General features: G+C 39.8%; 1 protein-coding gene across 1 annotated transcript in view; it reads left to right on the top strand.

Moving 5' to 3' along the window:
- The window catches only part of col4a1 (collagen type IV alpha 1 chain), a 133,188-nt gene that overhangs the window by 86,430 nt on the left and 21,715 nt on the right, over positions 1 to 25,043 (top strand). Inside the window, exons 27-42 of the mRNA XM_062957341.1 lie at positions 1,072 to 1,164; positions 1,268 to 1,372; positions 3,766 to 3,863; positions 4,969 to 5,119; positions 5,522 to 5,635; positions 6,454 to 6,621; positions 11,802 to 11,891; positions 13,054 to 13,206; positions 14,213 to 14,311; positions 14,432 to 14,521; positions 14,663 to 14,802; positions 16,648 to 16,774; positions 16,856 to 16,936; positions 17,396 to 17,494; positions 18,145 to 18,195; positions 22,613 to 22,798. Of these exons, the coding sequence (XP_062813411.1) occupies positions 1,072 to 1,164; positions 1,268 to 1,372; positions 3,766 to 3,863; positions 4,969 to 5,119; positions 5,522 to 5,635; positions 6,454 to 6,621; positions 11,802 to 11,891; positions 13,054 to 13,206; positions 14,213 to 14,311; positions 14,432 to 14,521; positions 14,663 to 14,802; positions 16,648 to 16,774; positions 16,856 to 16,936; positions 17,396 to 17,494; positions 18,145 to 18,195; positions 22,613 to 22,798 (1,845 nt within the window). The remainder of the gene's footprint in view (positions 1 to 1,071; positions 1,165 to 1,267; positions 1,373 to 3,765; positions 3,864 to 4,968; positions 5,120 to 5,521; positions 5,636 to 6,453; positions 6,622 to 11,801; positions 11,892 to 13,053; positions 13,207 to 14,212; positions 14,312 to 14,431; positions 14,522 to 14,662; positions 14,803 to 16,647; positions 16,775 to 16,855; positions 16,937 to 17,395; positions 17,495 to 18,144; positions 18,196 to 22,612; positions 22,799 to 25,043) is intronic.

Here is a 25,043-nt window from a genome sequence, read left to right on the forward strand (position 1 = left end):
GAATTTATTTTAAGAAATCCTATAATCCTATCGTAATCTCACTCATAATGGAGGAAACTTCCCTGACTGTGAGTCTGTTCATCTGGAATTCTGTCCTACTTTTTCCTTTTGCTTTCCACCTTGTCAAACATTATTGTCGTCTCATGTCTTTTCACAACGTCACCAAAATACAATGGGATTATTTAGTCATATTGGCTTCTAGGGGAGAGTTCAGACTTGGTTTGTTTTAAGATGCATTTATTTGCCTTTTTAGCAATTAACAGTATACAAAAATCTCTTCTCTAGCCCCACATTTCAGATGAGATGTTTTCCTTTTTATCAGCCTTCTTCTTCAATAGGTTTCACAACCGTATATAAACATTAGGAAAATGATCCTAATTTTAGTAGATAAAGGTAAAGGTTTTCACCTGACATTAAGTCCAGTTGTGTCCAATTCTTGAGGGTTGGTGCTCATCTCCATTTCTAAGCCAAAGAGCCGGCGTTGTCCGTAGACACCTTCAAGGCATGACTGCATGGAGCGCCATTACGTTCTCGCTGGAGCAGTACCTATTGATCTACTCACATTTGCATATTTTTGAACTGCTAGGTTGGCAGCAGCTGGGTCTAACAGCGGGCGCTCACTCCGCTCCGCAAGTTCAGCAGCTCAGCTCTTTAAAACTCTGCGCCACCAAGGGCTCCCCTAATTTAATATTAAATGATAATATGTATTTCTGTTAATATTGAACAAAATACAAATACGTTGTCATTAGCTAGATTTAGAAGCTATTCATATATTTTCAATTGTATACATATTTATTCAGAAATATATGCAATGGGACTTACTTTTTAGGATGTAGATGTATATGATTAAATACAATCATGCACAAGTTTTCTTCTTAGTTGTAGGGGAATTGCCTTCAGAAATCCATATATAAGAATGCTGCCTAAGTTACTCTTCTCCTGAAATACAGAAGTCCCTTTCTGTTTCATTGATCAAACATAGCATTAAGAAACACAACCTTCATTCTGAAAAATAACTGAATCAAGAGTAAATGTGTATTAATATGTTATATATTTTTCTTCCATTACAAGGACCCAAAGGTGAAGCTGGACGTATTATTTCTTTGCCTGGCACCCCAGGAGCAGATGGTCTGCCTGGACCTCCTGGAATTCAAGGCATCCAAGGTACTTTTTCACCTTAATGTCAGAAGTGCTACACATTGTCATATTTCCCCTAGAATTATGGGTTTGCATAATAATTAAACTTATTTTGCATGTAACTGTACAGGTGACAAGGGCGATCCCGGCACCACAGGAAGACCTGGTCAACCAGGTGAAAAGGGTCTGACAGGACCTCCAGGAATAGGGTTTCCTGGGCTTCCAGGGCCTAAAGGTATATTATTTTTTACAATTTAAAGTGACTGATCATTTGAGGACAACACCTTGGTCTAGGAAAGTTTGAAACATGCATATCTTGCCATTTGTAAGTGGCGGAATCTCAGACAAAATACCCCATCAAAATTCCAGTGGATGGCATTCCCTGAAATCCTGTTCATACTCCTAGAGTACACATACTCTGTTGTTGAATGGAGAGTAAACACTAGGCAAATCTAGTATGTTCAGTAAGTCAAATCTAGTCAAGTAACAATAAGATTTAGATCAGGGATGTCCAGCCTTTTGGCTTCCCTGAATCGCATTAAAAGAAGAAGAATTATCTTAGGCCAAACATAAAATACACTTACACTTACACTTACAATAGCTGATGAGCTCTCCCTCTCTCTCCCCCCTCTCTCTCTATATATATATTTCCATGCATAATTTTTGTGATATCTGCCACTATAGCTAAGCAAAAAAGCCCTTGCTTTTTTATGCATAATGCTAATTATGCATATCCCATTTGGAGGATCTTTTAAAATCATCAATCAGGTTTTCTGGCTCAACTGTTCACAATAATAATGTGAATTACAGATACTACTACAGTAATACTCTCAACCTGTGGGTCCCAAGGTGTTTTGGCCTACAAGTCCCAGAAATCTCAACCCGTTTACCAGCTGTTAAGATTTCTGAGAGCGGAAGGCCAAAACATCTGGGGGCCCACAGGTTGAGAGCCACAGCTGCAAGGGGGAATTTTTTTTTTCTAATGGTGAGCTGAGATTTCATGTTCTTATATCCAGAGCAGCAGAATGTCTTCATCTATAACAGGCATGGGCAAACTTCCGGCTGTTAGGAATTGTGGGAGTTAAAGTCCGAAATGCCTGGAGGGCTGAAATTTGCCCATGCTTGATCTATAAGGACTATATAGCTCAAAGCTAGCTACTTCCCCCATTATTTATAATGACCAAAATGACTTAAATCTAGAGAGATGTTCTTCATGGATATAAGAACATGAAATTTCAACTCAACATTAGAAATAACTTTTTCTTCTTACAGCTATTCCGTAGGCACTGCAGTTTAAGGGAGATGTTGACAAGTTGGAATGTGTCCAGAGAAGGGCGACTAAAATGATCAAGGGTCTGGAGAACAAGCCCTTTGAGGAGCAGCTTAAAGATCTGGGCATGTTTAGCCTGCAGAAGAGAAGGCTGAGAGGAGACATGATGGCCATGTATAAATATGTGAGGGAAAGTCATATTTATTGTTTTCTGCTGCCATGGAGACTAGAACGCGAAACAGTGGCTTCAAACTACAGGAAAGGAGATTCCACCTGAACATTAGGAAGAACTTCCTAACTGTGAGAGCTGTTCAGCAGTGGAACTCTCTGCCCCGGAGTGTGGTGGAGGTTCCTTCTTTGGAGGTTTTTAAGCAAAGCCTGGATGGTCATCTGATGGAAGTTCTTTGAATGCGAATTTCCTGCTTCTTGCCCAGGGGTTGGACTGGATAGCCCACAAGGTCTCTTCCAACTTTATGCTTCTATGATTCTATGTCATATTTCAGCGTGATGGTTGGATTAGTGTTCCTCTTTAGCTTTGTTCTCAAGTTTTGATATTAGCAGTTCATGGTGTATTCCACAATCCACTCAGGTTTTGTCTTTGCAGAGAGAATATCCTTTGTTACATCTCTCCTCACTATAAATTTCATCCCATTTCTTCATAGATTTTCATTTCCTGAGTAAAACATTGTGCAATTAACTGAATCAAAATTTCTAATTCCTACCAAGTTTACTTCACTCACCTTAAGTTTTGAAATGATTATATGTTCAATTTGTTGTTTAACTATGACTAGCTTCCCCCGGTTCATGCTTCTCACATTCCAAGTTCCTATAATACGGTTTGTGCAGCTTTGGACTTTCCTTTCACCAGCAGAACAAGTCAACAGCAGGACGTCCTCTTGGTTTGAGTTCAGTATCTTGTTAAGTCCAATCAGAGTGTTTTATCTTCTAGCATCATCTCTTGTTTCATCTTGGATTGTTTCATTATAGGGTTTTTAGATTTTGTAATTATTGGGTATGCTGTACTTCCTTCTGGATAATACAGTATTAACAGCTGATGTCACTGCTGCTGTCCCTAAGACCGCAGTATCGCCCTCCACTACTGCTCTTGCCTAGTAACTATTTGACATGTTCAGTCTGGCTCCTCAGCAAAAACCCGTCAGACACAGGAGTCCCTACCAGTAGCATTGTTGCACTCAGCATAACCTCTTGCCTCACAGGAGCATCTAGTCCCAAATAGACTTATTCCATGTTTGAAAATAGTTTATGAGACTTCTGGCTTAACCTCAGAGATTTATTATTTCCAGTATCATTTCATTATTAGCAGCAAAAATTACATTATCATGTCTTTGGTTTCATAGGTTTCGCAGGACAGCCAGGTCCACCAGGTTTACCTGGGGAGAAAGGAGACACTGGCCCCCAAGGATTGCCAGGTATATCAGGACTACCAGGCCAAAAAGTAAGTGGAAGTAGCTTGGGCTAACTTTGAAAGATTTTAGCTGTGTTGCTGACAAAAATGTCAGTTCAAGGTGGAGAATGAATGCATTCATCAGTTTTTCACTTTTTCAATCTTTTATATTTCATCCCATTTTCTCATCAGTTGACCACATCAGATTTTTTATACATTGTTGTATACATTTCTTTCAGTATGTACATTTTTGGAGGCAATTTCTCCTTATCAATTCATTTATTTTAGTGCATTGTATATCTTTAGTACATTGTATACATTTTATCTGATATTTTTGCACATATTCTTATGGTGCAAAAGCACTCAAATTTTGGAGAGTTATAAAAACCTTTATTTTCAGCTTTCATATTTGTTTGGATGTTGTGAAATGGGTTGCTCATTTAAAACTGAAATGACTGGATTTCATCCCCATCTTTTGATCATCATCATAATATGACTACTGGGAATGCCAAAAATGTTTCTGGTTGTAAAACTACACAATAAAATTGCCTATGAATAACTGTAGCATTAGTACATAGCCAACATGCTGTACACAACATTTATTTCATAATCATAAGCACAAGAACATAATAAGTATAAAAACATGGTAGGACCTAAGCCTAGGATCCTGACAGAGCAATGGGATTTTTAAAGGTTTGGAAAGAGGACACATACATATTGAAAAAGTTGGATACAGTCCAACATTGGTAGGGAAATGACTACCGTGTTTAAATGAACTAAATATCTGTATTCAGATATTTGACTTTTTGGACTAACCTTCCCTTTCGTCTGTATTTCCTAACCTTTTTCATTTTCCTGTCACTATTTTTCCTTTCTGCTGACACTACACAGCATTCCTTGGACTTTTGTCAAACTTTTATTCTCTCCAAAAACGTTTCTCCATTTCACTGACAAAGTAAGTTACCAACATTCTTTTGCTTACACTTTCATTTTGAGACATTCAAATGGTCATTCTTTTCCCCTTGCATCAAAGCAGCTCAAATAGTGATTTGAAGAGGGCAATAATGTGGCAGTTTTAATTTTAATTTATCTTTTGTGTTAATTTGATAGCAACAACAATAACTAAAACAACAACAATAATTTTATTCATGATAAGGGTGAACCAGGACTAGGTCTCCCAGGTCCCAAAGGCTTGCCTGGGCCACAAGGACAACATGGTTTACCTGGAGCAAAAGGTGACAAAGGGTCTCCTGGCCAACCTGGAGAAAAAGGATTTCCAGGTTTGCCTGGCCAGCCAGGTTTGCAAGGTAAGCTTTTTGCCATTCCTAGCTAAAATTATAATCCAGCACATAAAAAAATCATCGTAGTCAAATAACCGCTTTTTCTTCCCTTAATTTTCACGTGAATCTTAATTAGTAAAGGATTTTCACCCTCTCAATTTTATTTTATCTTCTTTTCATGAAAATCCACGTTTTTTTCCGCTGTGTCTCAAAGCATTACAAGAGATGTGGACCAATCTGGTGCATTCTGAGGCACGTCTCTATGAGCTAAATTAAGCTTATCCCCAACGAAGTGTTTAGAAAATTGTAACCTTAGCAAAGTTGAGAGCATATGCAGTATTTCACACTATAAAGAGCAAAATGATAAATAATCTTTAGCATTAGTGTCATACAAGTTGGCACATGGCTGTTTTTCATTTTTCTGCTTAGGTGATCCTGGTGGTGCTGGATTGCCAGGTCTACAGGGCTCTCCCGGTGTTCCTGGAATAGGACCCCCTGGCCCCCCCGGGCCTCTAGGACCAATGGGCCCTCCAGGAGCCAAAGGTAACTTGCTCGCTCAGGATTTGTTTTCACTTATGTTTATATTTACACACAAGATGTGTGATCTGAGATGCACTGAAAACAGCTTCATTCAGCTCAGTTTGTCCTGCCTAGTTTGATGGTTTCAGGAACTGCACAGATTTAGATGATTTGTCCAGAAATCAAGCATAAGGTAGAATACTTATTTTAGAATCTTTTCAATGCAGATGTAAGAAGTAAGACATTAGTCCACTGTAAGTGGATTATAGTGGCTATATGATTGCAGATTTAGCATCTTTCTTCTAAAATCTGACATTTATTTTGACAGATGTTTAATGAAAATTAAAGCTTTGTTTCATTAAAACTGCCAAATACTAAATGTTTGTGATTTTTTTGTAAAACATTATTGCAGTATTATAAAGATCTTTATTTCATGATCAGTAGTTCCAACATGAACAATTAAGGAACAAAACAACTAAAACTGATAAAAAAGAGTGATTACTCTAAATGTAAAGATTATTTCCCTAATTTTGGAGGCATAATGGCACAGTAAAATACTTATATCCATGGAGAATACTTCCCCAGACTTTGAGTGGATATTCTAAACCATGCATAACAGAGATCCCTATTGATATGTAGGATTTCTGGACCACTAATACCACAGAACTGTGGTGAAGGACCTAGAAAATGAGAGGACATATTTTATAAGACGTGGGTATCTGGAATCGCAGATACCAGTTCCATGGATTTGAGGATCATACTGTACATGTGTTATGAATCATTAACCATTGAGCATTTTGTTTTCAAAATGTACTTCATCACTTTCATTTTAATCACTTCAGGGGCATCAGGAATAAAAGGAGAAAGGGGCTATCCAGGCGTCCCTGGGCTAGATATGCCAGGGCCACAAGGAGAAAAAGGTGCCCCAGGACTACCAGGGCTACCAGGGCTGCAAGGGGTGCGAGGGCTACCTGGTGAACAAGGACAAGAAGGGAGACCAGGCACTCCAGGTATGTGATTACCTTCTAGTGATTCACCATCGTTTCTTTTTTTTAAATCATTTTTATTGGCACTTTACAAGCAACTTTATTCAACTTATAGCTTTTCTCCAATATTGTTTTGTACATTACATTAAAAGTTGGTGAATAATGCATAAATAGCTAAAGTAGAAAAATAGAGAGGAAGCAAAAACAGCAACAAACAATAAGAAAAAAGTCGAGAAACAAAAAAAAGAGGGGAAAAAAGAATGGTAGAACCACCCACCCCACATGAGATCGTGCAAAAAGTTGCTATAACTTTCTGTTACTTCCAGGGCCTTCGAGCGACTCCTTTGATTATTATCTCTTTACTTATCTCTTATCCTTTTTATACATATATGTATGTATGTTTGATTTTTGCCTTGGGGCTCTCTTTAATCTTTTTTTCATATGGGTCATTATTTTTTCTCTTTATAAATAGTCTAGCAGCAGTTTCCAATCTGTTCTATTAGCTGGTGCTGTATTCAGAACCAGTTTTTGCATTAGCAAGTCCATGTTAATTATATCCATAACTTTGGTGGTCCATTTTTCAATCGTTGGGAACTCTTTAGTTTTCCAAATCTGAGCTAGTGTTATTCTGGTGGCAGTAGTGAGATAAAATAGTATCCTGTCTGTATTCTGGTCTAGCAGTATGTTGTTGATTCCTAATAAGAAACATTCTGGTTTAAATTCTAGTTGTTTTTGTAGAATTTTCCCTATTCTTTTATGTATTTCATACCTGAATTTCTTCACTTTTTTACATTCCCACAACATATGCATGAATGTGTCAATACTTTTCTCACACTTCCAACACCTCCCATCAGTCTTGCCTTTGTTGTATTTGGCTATTTTGTTTGGTGTCAGGTACTACCTGTAAAAAACTTTAAACCAATTTTCTCTGATCTCCGCTGCATATTTTAGCTTTCTGGTCCAGATTTCTTCCCCTTGACTCATACTAATTGTGTGGCCTATCTCCCTGGCCCACTTTACCATCACTTCCTTTACTTGTTCTTCTTCTGTTGACCGGGTGAGTAGTTGTTTATTTATTAATCTTATTAGTTCATTATCTATCTTCAATATCTTATCCCAGAAGGTTTCTTCAATTTGGAAGCCTTTCTTACTATCTTCCTTAAATTCTTCGTTAATTTGCCAGTATCTTAACCAGTTTATGGTAGGGTCTAGTTCCTTTATTTGTTCTTGCATATTTAATTTTACCTCTTGATTTTTGATAATTACCAGCTGTTTGTATGTTATCCATTTCTCGCTGGGGAGTTCTCTTCTGTGGTTCGCCTTGCTTGGTAAAAACCACATGGGGGTCTTAGTATACAGTGTATCTTTATATTTATTCCATATTTTAATTAGTGAGGCCCTTATGACATGATTTCTAAAAAAAAATTCTATTGTTGCTTTACTTTTCCATAAGTAACCATGCCAACCTCGCCTTAGATCTTCCCCTTCCAGGGCAAAGATTTTCTTCTTGCCCAGTGTTACCCAGTCCTTAACCCATGCTAATGCAGCGGCCTCATAATAGAGTTGTATATACGGTAAACCCAATCCCCCTCGTCTTCTATCTGTGATGACTTATGGGCCATGTAGTCCCGTTCCTAGTACTGTTGTGACAGATGAAGAGGAAAACTTGGGTTTCCCACCGTTTCTGCCAGAATTGGAGCCCTTGCAGCTGCAGGATGTTTGCCCACAAGAAGTCACACAAACAAGCCTTGAGGAGAAATCTCCCCCATATTCTCGCCGCCTTTATTATAATCAAGATAGACACGCGCGGGAGGCAACTCGCCGAAGCGCCTGAATAGCTGCCAGGCAATTAGATGATTAAGTCTGGTTCCCTTGGGAAAGTTTAAGGAGTCCTGCATCTGGACAGTTTAGGTTTCGGTTCTTGTTCCCCAGAGAAAGTCTGCTTTGGCGGGAAAACAAGATCCTATATAGATGCTTGGCCACAAGGATTCCTTGCGGAGTCAATTCGTCAGCTTCGGGAGTAGATTGTGTGTGGACTACGCTACTCCAGTTTCCAGGACCTTGCTCTCGTTTCCAGCCCTGCCTTGTTCCCCGGACCTCGCCACGGACCCTCGCCACGGACCCTGTTCTTGCTCCTTGCCTCTTGTTGCCTTGAATCAAGCCTTGTTTACCAAGAATCTAGTTTGCTTCCTAGCCTTGCATTAAACTCCATGGACTAAAGGACCTTGTCATCTCCCCTCACTTTGCTTGGCAAAGTGAGTGTTTCGGTTATTGGATTACAACTTTGGACCTTGGACTAATTTTGACCTTTCCTGAAAGGTCTACTTTTGAACTATTTCCTACACTTGCTTTTATTAACTTTATATATTTCCTCAATAAAGATATTAGATAGATTCTGGCCTCTGTGTATGGTTATTGGTGCTCTGCAGCCTGGGTCCTGACACTATCATACTTTAGATTTTGATGTTTTATTCTTGCTTTTTTGTAATTCCATATGAAATTTCTTATGTCTTTCTCCCATTTGTTGATTGTGACTTTGGATCTTATTATTGGGATTGTCTGAAACAGGTAGAGTACTTCCGGTAAAACTTGCATTTTTATCACAGCTATCCTTCCTAAAATTGAGAGGTTTAGTTTTCCCCATCGTTTCATTTTTTCTTTAATTTCAGACCACTTTTTGTCATGGTTATTTTTAGTAGTTGTGTGTTATTTGTTGTTAGCTCTATTCCCAGATATTTTACTTTTCTTACGATATTAATACCTGTCTTCTTCATTATTTCTTCTTTCTTTTCCTTTGGTACGTTTTTTGTCAGCATTTTAGTTTTTTCTTTGTTAATTTTAAATCCCGCCACCTCTCCATAATTTTCTAGTTCACACCACCATTGGTTCCATTGGTTTGCCAGGTCTTCCATTATACATACCACGTCATCTGCAAATGCACATAATTTGTAGTTCTCCTTTTTCACTCTCAGTCCCTTTAGCTCTTCATTTTTCCTTATTCTTGTGAGTAAGACTTCCAAAGTCATGATAAAAATCAGGGGCGAGAGGGGGCAGCCCTGCCTAGTTCCTTTATGTAGGCTAATTTCTTTTGTTATTTCACCATTAACTATAATGTTTGCGTATTGATGGGAGTAGATGGCTTTTATAGAATAGTAACCCGTATCCATTTCTTTCAACTGTTCTATTATAAAACTCCAACTGATTTTGTCGAAGACTTTCTCCGCGTTGAGAAATAGAAAGCCAACTTCTTTTTGCGTATTTCTGTCATAGTGTTCAATTGCGTTTATGATTGTCCTGATATTGTCTTTAATGTGTCGACCAGGTAGAAAGCCTGTCTGGTCTTGGTCAATCCGTTTTATTAATATTTCTTTTAGTCTGGTTACTAATATACTCGTGAAAATTTTGTAATCAATATTCAGGAGTGATATCGGCCTGAAGTTCTTGACCTTTGTGTTGTCTGTATTTTCCTTTGGTATAAGGGTTATATTTGCAAATTTCCATGTGTGTGGTATTTTTCTTTCCTCTAAAGCCCTGTCTATTACCTTTTTTTAGGGGTGTTATTAATATATCTTTAAAGACTTTATAGTATGTTGAGGTGAAGCCATCTGGCCCAGGTGCCTTGTTGGATAAGTTTTTAATTGCTCTTTGTATTTCCTCTACCTTTATCTTCCCATTTAATATTTCTCTTTGCTCTTCCATAATTTTATTTATCTCTTGTTTTCCGATGTATTGTTTTTTCCCTTTGAATTTTCTCGTTGGCGTATAGGAGTCTATAGTATTTAGTAAATTGTTTTTCTATCTCTTTTTGTTTGGTAAAAGTTTTTCCTTCTTCTTCTATTTTATTAATATATTGTTTGTGTTTCTTTTGGGTCACCTTCCAAGCTAGCCATCTGCCTATCTTGTTTGCATTCTCAAAATAATTTTGCTTTATATATTTCAATTTTTTCTTTATTTCTTCTAGTTGTAGCGTGTTCAGTTGTTTTTTTTAAGTATTTCTAACTGTAGTTGTATTTTTTGTCTTTGGGATTTCTCTTTAATTTGGTATCAGACTCTGTAATTTCGTTTTCTATTTGTTTATACTCAGTTCCTTTTTTCATTCTTATAGTACTTTGTTGTATAAAAAGGCCTCTCGTGTAGGCCTTGCTTGCATCCCAGATGATGTCTATTGGTGTTTCCTTTTCTGTATTAAGTTTAGAGTATTTGTCTAATATTATATTATTTTTCTTTTGATCTTCTTGTCCTTTTATAAGATTATCATTAAGTCGCCATCTAAATGTCTTATTTCTGTCTCCCACATTTTCTATTGTAATTTCTAATGGGGCATGATCTGAGATTGTTCTCGGTAATATTTTGATTTAGCTACTTTGGTCAATAGTTCTTTTGTCCCCCAGGCCATGTCTATTCGTGACCATGACTGGTGTCTTTCAGAGAAGAATGTATAATCTCTGTCATCTTTATGGGACAAAAACAAAATTTATCGACCAATTACAAATAAAAATAATGGAACAAGAATATGATGAATTAGTCATACTGGGAGATTTCAATGGGGTACTAGACGGAGGACTAGATAGAACAAATAAAACTAAAAAGATTCAGTTTCCATCAATGGGAGAACTCCCTAGAAATTTTAAAAAATTGAAGAACTAGGACTAGACGATATGTGGAGACACTCCCATAAAGGGGATTCACCATCGTTTCTTGTCCTCTAGGTTATTTTTGAAATATGTTTTTTCCAGTTCGTAAGACTACAAACAATATCATGAGCAAGGAGGAAACAGCAGTAGTGTGGAATCTGTTTGTTTCCCTTTTCTTCTGTATCGCCTTCTTAGCTACAACAGAAAAAAGATAGAAATTTGTGCCTGATTAGTGTCAGCATTCTGTCAATAAACAAAAACCTTGACACTAAAGAGCAGTGAGGATACCTCAAAAACAAAGATCTGATCCCAGGTTTTCGGCTTTAAACTGGATTATATGAGTCCTCACTGCTGGATAATCTGGGATAAACAGAAAACCTGGGATCAGAACCTGGGATATAGGGTCTGTCTGTAAGGGTCCTTAAATGTTTCCATGCTTTCTAGGTGTTGGTGTTGCTGATTTTCTGATTTTCTGTTTTCAACCAGCTATGCTTGAACCTAAAGGCAGGTAAAAGGAAATATATTGTAGGCCAATAATATGGGTAATTACAGCTTTACATTTTATTTCAGGAATCAAAGGTGAAATGGGAGTTATGGGAACCCCTGGATTTCAGGGTCCTCCTGGCCCTATAGGATCCCCTGGACCTTCAGGTGAAAAAGGTGAGAATTGTACTTGGGAAAAGAGGTCTTTTTGAGATCTCATCACATTCGGAAATACTCTGTTTCTGAGGCTGTTTGAGAATTATTTCGATCGGATCCCATCACATAACGTTTTCCCCATCCTGTCAGTATTCCCCCAGAATCCGTCTGCGAAGCATCACAAAATGAAATTCTAATTGTGTTTTTAAAAAATAATACAAATTCTTCAATGGCTGGAATGCTGTTTTTGTGTGATAGGAACATCTGTCTTCAGCCCATTAGCAATGATACTTTTTAAAATGTCATAGAGTGATATAGGGGGTGTTTTAAATCGATTGGGAGGAGCTAGTCTTCTGTGGTGTCCTGAGTCAAAGCGCAGTATTTTCAAATCATAAGAATTGTAATATTCAGATTTGATGAAGAAAGTATGCATCCCATCCCAATACAGTATGCATCCATCCATTCCTAAAAAAATATGGGATGCATACTGATATACAGTGTTCCCTTGCTACTTTGCAGTTCACTTTTCCCTCCCTTGCTGTTTTGCGGGTTTTCAATAAATATTAATGTACACATTTATCACAGTATTTTTGCTGTTTCGTGGGTTTTTGCGGTGTGCAAAGGGTTTTGGAAGGGGAAAAGGGAGAAATAAAGGGAGGGGGAGGATAGGGAAGCGATGGAAATAAAAAAGGGTTATTTAGCTTCCATTCTGCTTCTCTGCTGGTGTACTGTATATTGTAACTGCTAAAATAAAGTACAAACTGCATTGTAGTAAGTGGTCTGTGGGTTACTCTCCTCCATAAATACAGTGTCCCCACTTCGCGGATTTTCACTTATTGCGGGTGGTCCTGGAACATAACCCCCGCAATAAGTGAGGGAACACTGTAAACGAATTTTAATGTATCCCAATGTGGGACGGTCAGTAGACATTCCTGGTATTAAAAGCTTCATTTTGTAGCATGCCAACCTCCCAGTTTTATAATAGGTTAATTAAAAAATATAAAGATGAGATCACCCAGTGGATATCAAGGCATGTGCTCCTATCTCTACAGTTGTGTGGCTTCATGTATTTATATTAGCATTATTAGACTTGAAAGTATCATACCTAACATTTGTGAAAATGGCTCTGGCTCATGAAGTTTTCTTGTGCTTCTGTTATTTGATTCTGCATATTTTTTTACAGGTGATAAAGGCTTTCCTGGAGTATCTGGACTCAGAGGTGATCCTGGACTAAAAGGTGAGAAGGGTGAAGATGGTCTACCAGGAAAGCCAGGATCAATGGATCATGTGGACATGGAAAATATGAAAGGCCAAAAGGGAGACCAAGGAGATAGAGGTAAACAAAATTAAGTAACATGCACAACTTGTACATAGGACCTCCAGGGTGCAAATTGTAATAACTTCTAAATCAAAGCAAGAGTAAATCCACCATCCGCATGTGTTTAATGACATGTATTTAAATTACGGCTTGGGTCCTCAGTTTGCCTTGCCAACTGACTTGGTTCCAAGCTTCCCTGTAGAATACTAAAACAAAGCATAAACTTGCGAAGATTAATAAGCATTTGACCGAATGAGTTGAGGCAAAGGGAAAGGAGTAAGGGGGTGAATCTACATTGTAGAATGAATGCAGTTTAACACTACTTTCACTACTTTCTCCCTTGGTGGCATTCCTGCCTCCTTCTCTGGCAGGACTCTGAAAGGGACAGTTTCCTCCCAGCGAATATGAAGGAAGGGGCTCCGGGGACAGAATGAATGCAGTCTGTCACCGCTTGAACTGCCATGGCTCAAGGCTAAGGAACATCCCTGGGACTTGTAGTTTTACAAGCCTTTCTCTGGCACCTCCCCAAACTCCAACTGGAGGTCTCTGGGGGGCTTTCCCCTTCCCTCCCTCCCTTCCTCCTTTTCCCATTCCCCATTGTCCCAGAGAGCAACACTTGATTCTCGTTCCCCATCTTCCAGTGATAGTCTCCTCCCTTCTTTCTCTCTTTTTCTCTCTCGCGCGCTCCTGCTCTTTTTGCTTCTACCCTGTTTTTCCTAACTTCCTTCACCCCTTTCTGTCATTTCAATTCTTTCATATTGCCTGGGCTCATTTACTAGTAAGAAAACGGCATAAAAACATGCATATATGTTATATGTTCAGCATTAATGGTGAAAGTGAGTTTTTAGAGTTAAACCCCAAGGCAGTCTAGTATAACTTGCATCCTGCACTCTGAGTATATTCTTATTGATACATCAACCATTTGTCACATGTCCATTGTGATTTTTCACCCTTTTGCTGTGCATAACTTCAGATGTGGTGGAACACTGAACCATGACATGAACCAAAACGTTTATGCTTCCAGGGCAACCAGGACTGAGTGGACAGAGAGGAACTCCAGGGGATCCTGGCACACCAGGAATGCCAGGCAAAGATGGGGATCCTGGCTTACCTGGCGAAGCAGGTATTAAGGCCTTTAATTTTGCTCACACCTATAATAAGTTGTGGACATTTTGTTATAGTACATACTAATGAGCTGTAATATTTAAACTGTTTTTTTTAACCAGTTTGCTTTGTTGTTTAGGACCAAAGGGGGATGCAGGCTCACCAGGATATCAAGGTGAACCTGGACTTCCTGGACACAAGGGGTCTATAGGAGAAATGGGTCTGCCAGGTAATACTCAATCTAGAATATGGCAACTTTGAATTTTCCATTGACTACTCATGAATTTTCTAGTATGCAAATATTATTGATACATTTCTTTTTCACTTAAAAAATAATACAATATAACAACATTTGAACTCTTATTTCCAGGGCAATCAGGAGAAAAGGGTGTGCAAGGACTTCCAGGTGAAGCAGGTAGACCAGGGATTCCTGGAGAGAAAGGTCTAAAAGGCGAGAAAGGTCAAGCTGGATTCCCAGGAATTGGCTTCCCTGGGGCTCCTGGAGATAAGGTATCCATCAACATTTATGTACTATATCATATGTTCTAAATTATGTTTTAAAAGTTGATTTGCTAAAGCATCTGTTTTAAGATATCAGGGATTTAAGTATAGCCAAGCTATCTTGTGCTAAGTCATACAATTGTGGTTTTAATAATGTGTTTTAATCTCTATGTGGCTTTTAAATTTATGTTTTAATGTATATGTTTATTTTATATTTGTTGTTGTCATGACATCAAATTGTTGCCTTTTGTAAGGCCACTCTGAGTCCCCTTCGGGGTGAGAATGGTGGAGTATAAATACTGTAAATAAATAATAAACAAATTGTCAAAGGTCAGACGCCAGCCAGTTAGATAAATGCAGTTTATTTAACAAACAACTCAAAACAGCTCAATAAAACGTCCAAGGAGCTTATAACACTTAAACTTCAGTGTAAATAAGCATTCAAAATGAAGAAAATGCCAAGAGAACAAACCGGCGTATAATCCGGATTATCCACAGATATAATCCGGATTAGAACCAAGGTGCTTGAATCAAGTTCAAAATTGCAATGCAGGCTCAAAACTTCCCAAAAACCCAAAAGTACAGCAAAAAGCCCCAAAACTAAAGAGAAAGCCCAAACCGGGCTAAACTTCTTCGCCAAAAGCGGCGCAGGCAAACAAAACTGGAAAATGCTAAAGCAATAGCAACAAGTCGCTGCAGAGTCGAAAGCCAAGCCAGATGTCAAGGCAACTAAATGTCGTAGCGAAGTCAAACCAGTCCGGGGTCAGGATTGGAGAACAGCATCAGAGTTGAAGATGAAGCCAGCGGTTAGCAACGGAAGACAGCCACGGAGATGGGAATGATGCCAAGCCGAGTTTTGGGAGCAAAGAGATATGCCAAGTCGAATTCCAGTCCAAGGTCCAAAGGGGTGAAGTCGTCACAACAGGGTCCACGTCACAGGATAACACAAAAAGCCAAGACGACTGAGGCGAGCGGCAGCTAATGCAAAATAGTAATAACAATGCGGTCCAAACAGAAAACCCACACAGTTCCAGCCCTCAGTCGTAGAATAACCCGGATCAAACTTACATCGGTTGCAAAGTCCCAAGCCAGTTTTCGGAGTCCAGTACAGGAAACCCAATGGCGCCCAACAACACCTTGCCACACGCAAGGAACAATGGCAAAAAACCCTAATTTGTTTAGGTTTCCTTGGGCATCCAAACAACCAATGCCTTAGGATCAGGTGTCCCGAGCTCCTCATCAGAGTCCGAGCTCCAAACAGCCAACGCCTTAGGATCAGGCATCCCAAGTTCCTCATCAGAGTCAGAATCGCTCTGCCTATGCCCAACCCTGTCCACACCTGTGGAATTGCCCTCATTCCTCCAGACAGACCATGTGGGATCTGCTTCTGAAGAAACCCAAGCCTCTCCTGCGTCCTCTGCATCCATGGGCCCAGTTTCCTCCCCAAGATCCTCCGGAGCCCGTGCCCAGTCTATGCCAACTCTTTCCACCACCACTGGTTCCACAGCATCCATTTCTACCTCAGGATTCCCTTCCAACTCCCCAAATGAATCCTCATCTGAGGATTCCTCATCTATCTCCCTGACTCTCTTCCTATGTAAATCTTCCGACAAGCCCTCCTCACAAGGATTCTTCCTTCCCCTCCTGATCCTACCATTATCACTAACAGCCTCAGAAGACTCATTCACAACACAAATTGTTTTGGAGGAACCATTGGTAGACTCCCTTTATATGGAATTGCACTGGAAAGTATAGCTGGACTTTAAAAGTAACCTTTAAAATAGAAATTGTCATGATCTTAGGATGCACGTTGCAAATATTATTGAAAGTATGATTAGTCCCTTTATCTTACAGGGAGATCCAGGACGGACAGGTAGTCCAGGTTTCCCTGGGGAAAAAGGGGAAAAAGGTGCACTCGGAATTGCAGGAATCCCTGGGTCCCCAGGAATTAAAGGGCAGCCAGGTTTTCCCGGTTCTCCAGGTAAGAGTCCCAAAGCATCCCCCAGTGCTGTCCGCCAGGTATTTAGACAACAAATATTAACCTTGTGCTCTTTTTTAAAAGGTGCTCCAGGAAGCCCAGGAGAAAAAGGCGAACAAGGATTCCCAGGTGTGCCCGGTTTTCCAGGCTCGAAAGGCCAAAAAGGTAAAGAAACAATTTTGAATACAGTATATCAGAAATGCTCCTTCAGCCCTAATTTTTAAAGAAACGTAACACATTATTTCTGCGGTTCACATAACATCTTTTTGTCTTATAAATTAAATGACATAATTTTTAAATTAAAACACAGAAGTAGTTTGAAAAGTAAAGCCATCTACAACAACTTTACTATAGTATTTTTTAAAATAACAGAACATAGTCTCATTAATTCGAATTATTGCAAATTATCTATTAAACCCTGAGGGGGTTTTGTTTTTTTTTGGTTTGTTTTTTTTGCAGTAGTTGACATTTTACTTCTTTGCTTCTTTACAGTGAGGGGTTTTTAAAAATAGACTCTGTGGATTGCTGCCATTTGGTAGCAATGGTAGTAAATATAGATGAAGTAAGTTCCTATTCTACGAATTTCTTAACATCATTTCAGGAGATGTAATTATCCTTTTACAGGTGACCCTGGATCCCAAGGTGCAGCAGGCCTTCCTGGAGAAAGGGGTGAGGCAGGTTATGATGGAATCCCAGGCTCACCTGGTCCAAAGGGTGACTCAGGTATGCATTTTGCTCTCCTGGTTTTGGTTTTGTTTTGCTATAGTAGAAAGTGCTTCTTGCAGTTATATGATTGTAAACTCTTCATTATTTATTTATTTCATTTATTTCATTTACTGCTTTTCTCACCCCTGGGGAGACTCAAAGTGGTTCACAACATAGTAAATGGCAAAGATTTAACTAGCTGAAGTTTCAAAATATTTCTTAAGAGTTTTTTTAAATGCATATTTTACACAGGTTTAGCCCTATCAGTACCTCAAGGAGAGGGAGAATACTGCAAGAAATTAATCTCTTAAATTTATAGTAAATTTATCCCAGTGCTTCTTTGAGCTTCTTCCCTTGTGTGCCTTTTACCACATGTATCTAGCAAAATAATAACCCATAGCAACAGACTCTTTTGATTACTCTATGAAAAACCTGTTGCTGATTCCCCAGTGTTTTCTTAACCCAAGGTCGAGCAGCGTTAAACAGCTCACCCTGGGTTAACTCACATTGGCCTGTGTGCATTATGTAAGAGAAAATTCAGGACTGTTGTTTACTTATTACTATGCAAATCTACCATCAGCAGCTTGATCAAGCTGTGGCAATAGTTCATTTTAGTACATTTTATTTTAAGAATTGTTTTTCTCTGTTTTGCTATCTTCACTGTTTAGGTCCTCCAGGTAGAGGACTTCCTGGACTTCCTGGTGCCAAAGGAGACAGAGGTAATTTATAGAATTCTAGATATGTTCGGCCACGCATTGCTGTGGCGAAGTATGGTGGTATGGGAAATAAAGTATTGAGGAATTGGTGGAGTTAGGGTAAAGGGTAAAGGTTTTCCCCTGACATTAAGTGCAGTCGTGTCTGACTCTGGGGGTTGGTGGTCATCTCCATTTCTAAGCCGAAGAGCTGGTGTTGTCCATAGACTCCTCCAAGGTCATGTGAGTGCCGTTACCTTCCCACTGGAGCAGTACCTATTCATCTACTTTCATTTGCATCTTTTTGAATTTTAGGGTTGGCAGAAGCTGGGGCTAACAGTGGGAGCTCTCTCCGCTTCCCCAATTCAAACCTGCGACCTTTCGGTCCAGAAGTTTAGCAGCTCAGCGCTTTAACACGCTGAGCCATCAGGGGAAATTATTTCCTAAAGCTTGTGAATATACAATATTTCTGATTGGTTTTTTTTGTCTGTTGGTGGCAAGTATGAATGCTGCAATTATTTATTTATTTATTTATTTCCAATATTTCTACCCCACCCTTCTCCCCGAGGGGACTCAGGGCGGCTTACACAACTGGCAGGATCACTACCAGTATATCTTAATACAATAAAATAATACAACAATTAAAATAGTTAAATAACATAGTAAAACACAATATATAAAAGATTTAACACAGTGCAACGCTGAATATATATGCCAGTCATCCATCAGACCTTATGCAAGAGACTTAATCCAATCCATGTCAACGCTAACTGAGTTCATTCATTAAATGCTTGCACACATAGCCAGGTCTTCAACTTCTTTCTAAACCCCAGAAGGGATGGAGTCTGCCAGATGTCACTGGGGAGGGAGTTCCACAGCCGAGGAGCCACCACTGAGAAGGCCCTGTCTCTCGTCCCCACCAGCCGCGCTTGTGAGGCAGGTGGGATCAAGAGCAGGGCCTCCCCGGATGATCTTAAGGTTCTCGTGGGCTGATAGGAGGAGATGCGTTCGGACAGGTAAGTTGGACCAGAACCGTTTAGGGCTTTGTAGGTCAAAACCAGCACTTTAAATTTGGCTCAGTAGCATATTGGCAGCCAGTGGAGCTGGCTTAACAGGGGGGTGGTACGCTCCCTGTAAGCCGCCCCAGTTATTAGTCTGGCTGCCGCTCGTTGTACTAATTGGAGCTTCCGGGCCGTCTTTAAAGGCAGCCCCACGTAGAGCGTGTTGCAGTAATCTAAACGGGATGTAACCAGAGCGTGGACCACCGTGGCCAAGTCAGACCTCCCAAGGAACGGGCGCAGCTGGCGCACAAGTCTGAGTTGTGCGAAGGCTCCCCTGGCCACCGCCGAGACCTGGGGCTCCAGGCTCAGCGATGAGTCCAAGAGAACACCCAGACTGCGAACCTGCATCAGGGGGAGTGCCACCCCGTCCAACACAGGCTGTAACCCTATTCCCTGTTCAGCCTTACGACTGACCAGGAGGACCTCTGTCTTGTCTGGATTCAGTTTCAATTTGTTGGCCCTCATCCAGTCCGATACAGCAGCCAGACACCGGTTCAGGACCTGAACAGCCTCCTTAGTGACAGGTGGGAAGGAGTGACAGAGCTGGACAGATGACACCTCACCCCAAAACTCCGGATGATCTCTCCCAGTGGCTTCATGTAGATGTTAAACAACATGGGGGACAGTACTGAACTCTGCGGAACCCCACAAGTCAATGGTTGTGGGGCCGAGCAGGCGTCCCCCAATGACACCATCTGGGAACGACCCTCCAGGAAGGACCGGAGCCACTGCAAAACAGTACCTCCAAGACCCATCCCGGCAAGGCGCCCCAGAAGGATACCATGATCGACGGTATCGAAGGCCGCTGAGAGGTCCAGCAGAACCAGCAGGGACACACTCCCCCTGTCCAGTTCCCGGCGTAGATCATCGACTAAGGCGACCAAGGCTGTCTCAGTACCATGCCCCGGCCTGAAGCCAGATTGTGCCGGATCCAGAAAATCAGTGTCAACCAAGAATGCCTGGAGTTGCGCAGCCACCACACGTTCCAGGACCTTGCCCAAGAAGGGGAGATTGGAAATAGGCCAATAGCTGTCCAATTAAGTGGGATCTAGTGATGGCTTCTTCAACAGCAGTTTGATCTCAGCCAATTTAAGGCTCGCTGGAACAATGCCTTCCCAAAGGGAGGCATTCACCACCACCTTCACCCACTCGGCCAATCCCCCTCTGGCTTCTCTCACCAGCCAGGTTGGGCAGGGGTCAAGGATGCATGTGGTAGCCTTTGCCTCTGCAAGCACCCTGTCCACATCCTCGGGCTCAACCAATTGAAATGAATCCATCAAAATGGGACAAGCAGGTGCTCGTGTTACACCCTTGGAAGCTGCCGTTAATATGGTGTCAAAGCTAGAGCGGATCAATTAGGCAAAATGATTAGCATGTAATGGCCTTGCATCTTTAAAGCCTGGCTGATTCCTCCCTGGGTGAATTTTTTGTTGGGAGGTGTTAGCTGGCCGTGATTGTTTCCTGTCTGGAATTCCCTTGTTTTCAGAGTGGTGTTTTTTGCAATATTTTATGTGCTTCTATTGTTTGCGGCCCTCAGAAAACAGAGGATTTGCCAGAGTTTGGTGATGGGAATAGTTTGTTGGGAAGTGTTAGCTGGCCCTGATTGTTTCCTGTGTGGAATTCCCCTGTTTTCAGAGTGTTGTTCTTTATTTAGTTTTCTGATTTTAGAGATTGTATTCTGTTTTATTATACCACAGTAATTTTTATATTTTCTGATTTTAGTGTTTTTGAATACTTGGAGCCAGATTGTATTCATTTTCACGGTTCACAGCAACACAACAACAACAACAACAATAATAATAATAATAATAATAATAACAACAACAACAACAACAACAATAATAGTAATAATAATGACTTTGGTAATACACACTGCTTCACTCCCTTCTCAGCTTCCTTTCTAGAAGAATCCTTTTTTGGGAAGTGTTAGCTGGCCCTGATTGCTTCCTTTGTGGAATTCCCAATTTCCCTGCTTTCAGAGTGTTGCTCTTTATTTACTGTCCTGGTTTGAGAGATTATATTGTTCTGTATTATTCTACCACAGTAATTGTTTCATATTACAGTAGAATCTCACTTATCCAATATTCACTTATCCAGTGTTCTGGATTATCCAATGCAGTCTGCCTTTTAGTAGTCAATGTTTTTGTAGTCAGTGTTTTAAATTCATTGTGATGTTTTGGTGGTAAATTTGTAAATACAGTAATTACTACATAGCATTACTGCGCATAGAACTACTTTTTCTGTCTAATTTGTTGTATAACATGATGTTTTGGTGTTTAATTTGTATAATGATTACCTAATTTGATGTTTAATCAGCTTTTCCTGAATCCCTTCTTATTATCCAACATATTCACTTATCCAAAGTTCTGCCGGCCTGTTTATGTTGGATAAGTGAGACTGTACTGTATATTTATAATCTTATATTATCTGCTTAGAACTGGATTATATGAGGTCCCTTCTACACAGCTGTATAAAATGCACACTGAAGTGGATTATATGGCAGTGTAGAGTCAGGATAATCCAGTTCAAAGCAGATAATATAAGATTATAAATGAGTTATATAGTTGTGTGGAAGGGCCTTGAGTCTACACTGCCATATAATCCAGTTAAAATCTGATAATCTGTAGTTTATAGGCAGTGTGGAAGAGGCCTAAGTGAGGCCTAACACTGCCTGTCCCCTGGGCTGAGTGGGTTGCTAGGAGACCAAGTGGGTGGAGCTTAGCCTTCTAACTGGCAGCAATTGGATAAAAACTATTATTCCTCTCCCTCTAATTAAGACTTTATTTTTCTTTTCTTTTTGTTGCCTTGTCCTTGAGGCGTGGATGAGGGGTTGTGCTGTCAATTTTCGAGGTTGTGGGGTGTTTAGTTTTTTTGTTTTGTCCGTCACCGGGATTCCATCGCTCATATATATATATATATATATATATATATATATATATATATATAAAGATTAAATGCAAAGTGAGTAGAGTTGAATGACAAGAAAATTATGTGAAAGAGTGTAATATGGATGTGTCACATTAGGTATCATTTTTGTAAGCTTAAATTTCAGAATGGATTCATAGATCAAGTACACCTTGGTAGATAATAAAGTAACTTTAATAAACAAGGGGATATCTGAGGAGGATGAAGCATGAAAAAGCTTCTGCAAGAGCAGAGTTATAAAGAACAGACTTAGGTAAATAAAATGAATTGCTGAAGTAGTATTTGTATATTAATGCCCAAAAGGGTAATGGAGTAGAAGTAAAAAAAAAAAAAGCAGAAAGCAGACTTGAAGGGAAATTTAGGACAAAATGGTGTTTAAGGACTCCAACAGTATTTTCTCTCAACTCACCAAATTTTGTGTTTTATCTAACCACATATTGGTTCATTTTCATTTTTAGGTGCAAAAGGAGATGTGGGTTTCCCAGGAGCCCCAGGAAGTCCAGGGATTCCTGGTTTCAAAGGAGAACCAGGATTTGCTGGTCCACAGGGTCCCCCAGGCCAACCAGGAATTCCTGGATTACCAGGCAGAACTGGAGCAGGGCCAAAGGGTGACCGGGGACCTCAAGGTCGACCTGGCCTCCAAGGTAAGCATATGCATAGATGATTTAACATTTGTCAAAAAGTATAATGATTGTCTGTGGTGGCAATTACTTCTAAATCAACCTGATTTTATTATGCATGCTTTTATATAAGTGTTATTGTATCAATTTCTCACTGATTTAGTTGAAGTAGGGGGGGTACTGTATTCAAGACTAGAAATTACATTTTATGCATATAAGAGTTACTAAATCAGAAATACTACAGTCAGTTCTAGATGCCATATTGAAAAGAGGGTCCTTGATATCAGTTTGTTTAACAGAGGTTTAACAAACGAGCATCCAACCTCTATCCTCATATTTAAAATAGAATAAAATAAGATAAAACAATGAAATAATAGGTAAAGGTAAAGGATTTCTCCTGATATTAAGTTTAATCAAGTCCAACTCTGGAGGTTGCTGCTCATCTCCATCTCTAAACTGAAGAGCCGGCATTGTCCGTAGATGTTGGAGGTTGTAGAAGCTTTACCACGACTTCTGAACTAAAGTTTACCCTGCAGCGTAATAATGTCCCACTCAGGTTTGTGAAACAAGTAACAGTAACTTTATTTCACTTCAAGAGATCTAACAGAGCAACAATATTTACATTGAAGAATGTGGGAATACAATAAAATTAATTTAGATTAGAAGGAAAAATAATATAAGACACAATTAATCTAAATGAAAAGGGAATCATTTTTGGGGCGATATTAAGATAATAATCTAAAGATAAAATGTATAAGAATTAAAATTCTAGTCAAAATGGACTGATTTCTGATATAAATATTGCTTTGAGGTTATATATAAATTTTAAATATTTTGGTTTATATTTAGCGGAAGCTGAAATTCAATTATGTAGAACAAGAAGTACAGTGATATCTTGATTTAAGAGCTTAATTTGTTTCATGACTGAGCTCTTAACTCAAAACACACTTATCTCAAAGTGAATTTTCCCATTGGAATACTATTAATTTCTTCTGGCCTCCCAAACCCTCCCCCCAATTCTTTTGTTATGTGTTTTGTATAAAAATAATTTATAAAACAAGGTATAAAAATCATGACACATAATGAAAGAGAATGTAAACAAATAGCTACTGTGGTAAGCACATTTAAGGCAACAAAATTTGTGTTGGCTAGTGTAACAGCAAGGCAAAACCATTCATATGCAACAATAAACGTTTTGTGTCCCAAGCCCCACTTAGATAAATTGCTTCGATTCACTGGTGCTGTTCAAGTTAGGATTAATGATTCAATTTAGGGCAGTTCATTTTTCATTTAAACTAACAAGGGAATGGTGCAGCTTCTCTTTGTGTTTTTAATTATTGAAATATTTGTATATTATCTGATATCTTAAATCTATGTTAAGAAAGTTAAACAAACTGAAACAAACAAACTTGGCGGCAACATAATATCCACATTCCAGTGAACGTAAACCAATTCACTTTTATCCTCATAAAGTTTCCTGCTACGTGGTCCCAACTACAAATATTAGGAAGAGGAAGGGGGATGGGGAGGAGAGCAGCCCTGCTGTCACCGCGGAGGTGTGAGGAGGCAGAGGGAGGTGGATGGAGAGAGAGAAGGAGAGGGCAGGCAGGCTGGCTGAGCTGCCAAGGGAGGGGCAGGACAGAAACCAGGGGGGGGGGGGCAGAGGAGCCCAGAGGAAGAGGAGGAGGGCAGAGGTGGCGCTGTACTCTAATGCGAATGCGCCCTCTGGGCTACTCGTAAGTTAAAATGGCACTTGGAAGATAAAAAGAACTTCTGGCTGAGTTACTGCTTGGAAGTCAAAAAATACATATACTGGGACACTCATAAGTTGAGGTTCCACTGTATATGTAATAGTTTGACAGTCTTTGCTTGGGAGGGGGGACAGCTCTGTTTTTAATGTGTGTTTTCTTTAATTTTTAGTTTCTTTAATTTTATCTTGGTGGCGCAGTGGGTTAAACCGCTGAGCTGCTAAACTTGCTGACTGAAAGGCCGGGGGTTTAAATCTGGGGAGCTGGGGGGAGCTCCTGCTGTTAGCCCCAGCTTTTGTCAACCTAGCAGTTTGAAAACATGCAAATAGCTACCACTCTGGCAGGAAGATAATGGCCCTCCATGCAGTCATGCCTGCCACATGACTTTGGAGGTGTCTACTGTGGGGATTTATAAAAGGCACCATGATGTAATGGGTTGACTGGAAAGGCATGTGTCATCAGCTGATTGGCTAAGTGTGTCAGGAACCAACATTCTGATTGGCTGCTGTCTCTGGCTAGCT

Source organism: Anolis carolinensis, chromosome 1 (assembly GCF_035594765.1).
Source record: "Anolis carolinensis isolate JA03-04 chromosome 1, rAnoCar3.1.pri, whole genome shotgun sequence".
NCBI classification, from domain to species: domain Eukaryota; kingdom Metazoa; phylum Chordata; class Lepidosauria; order Squamata; family Dactyloidae; genus Anolis; species Anolis carolinensis.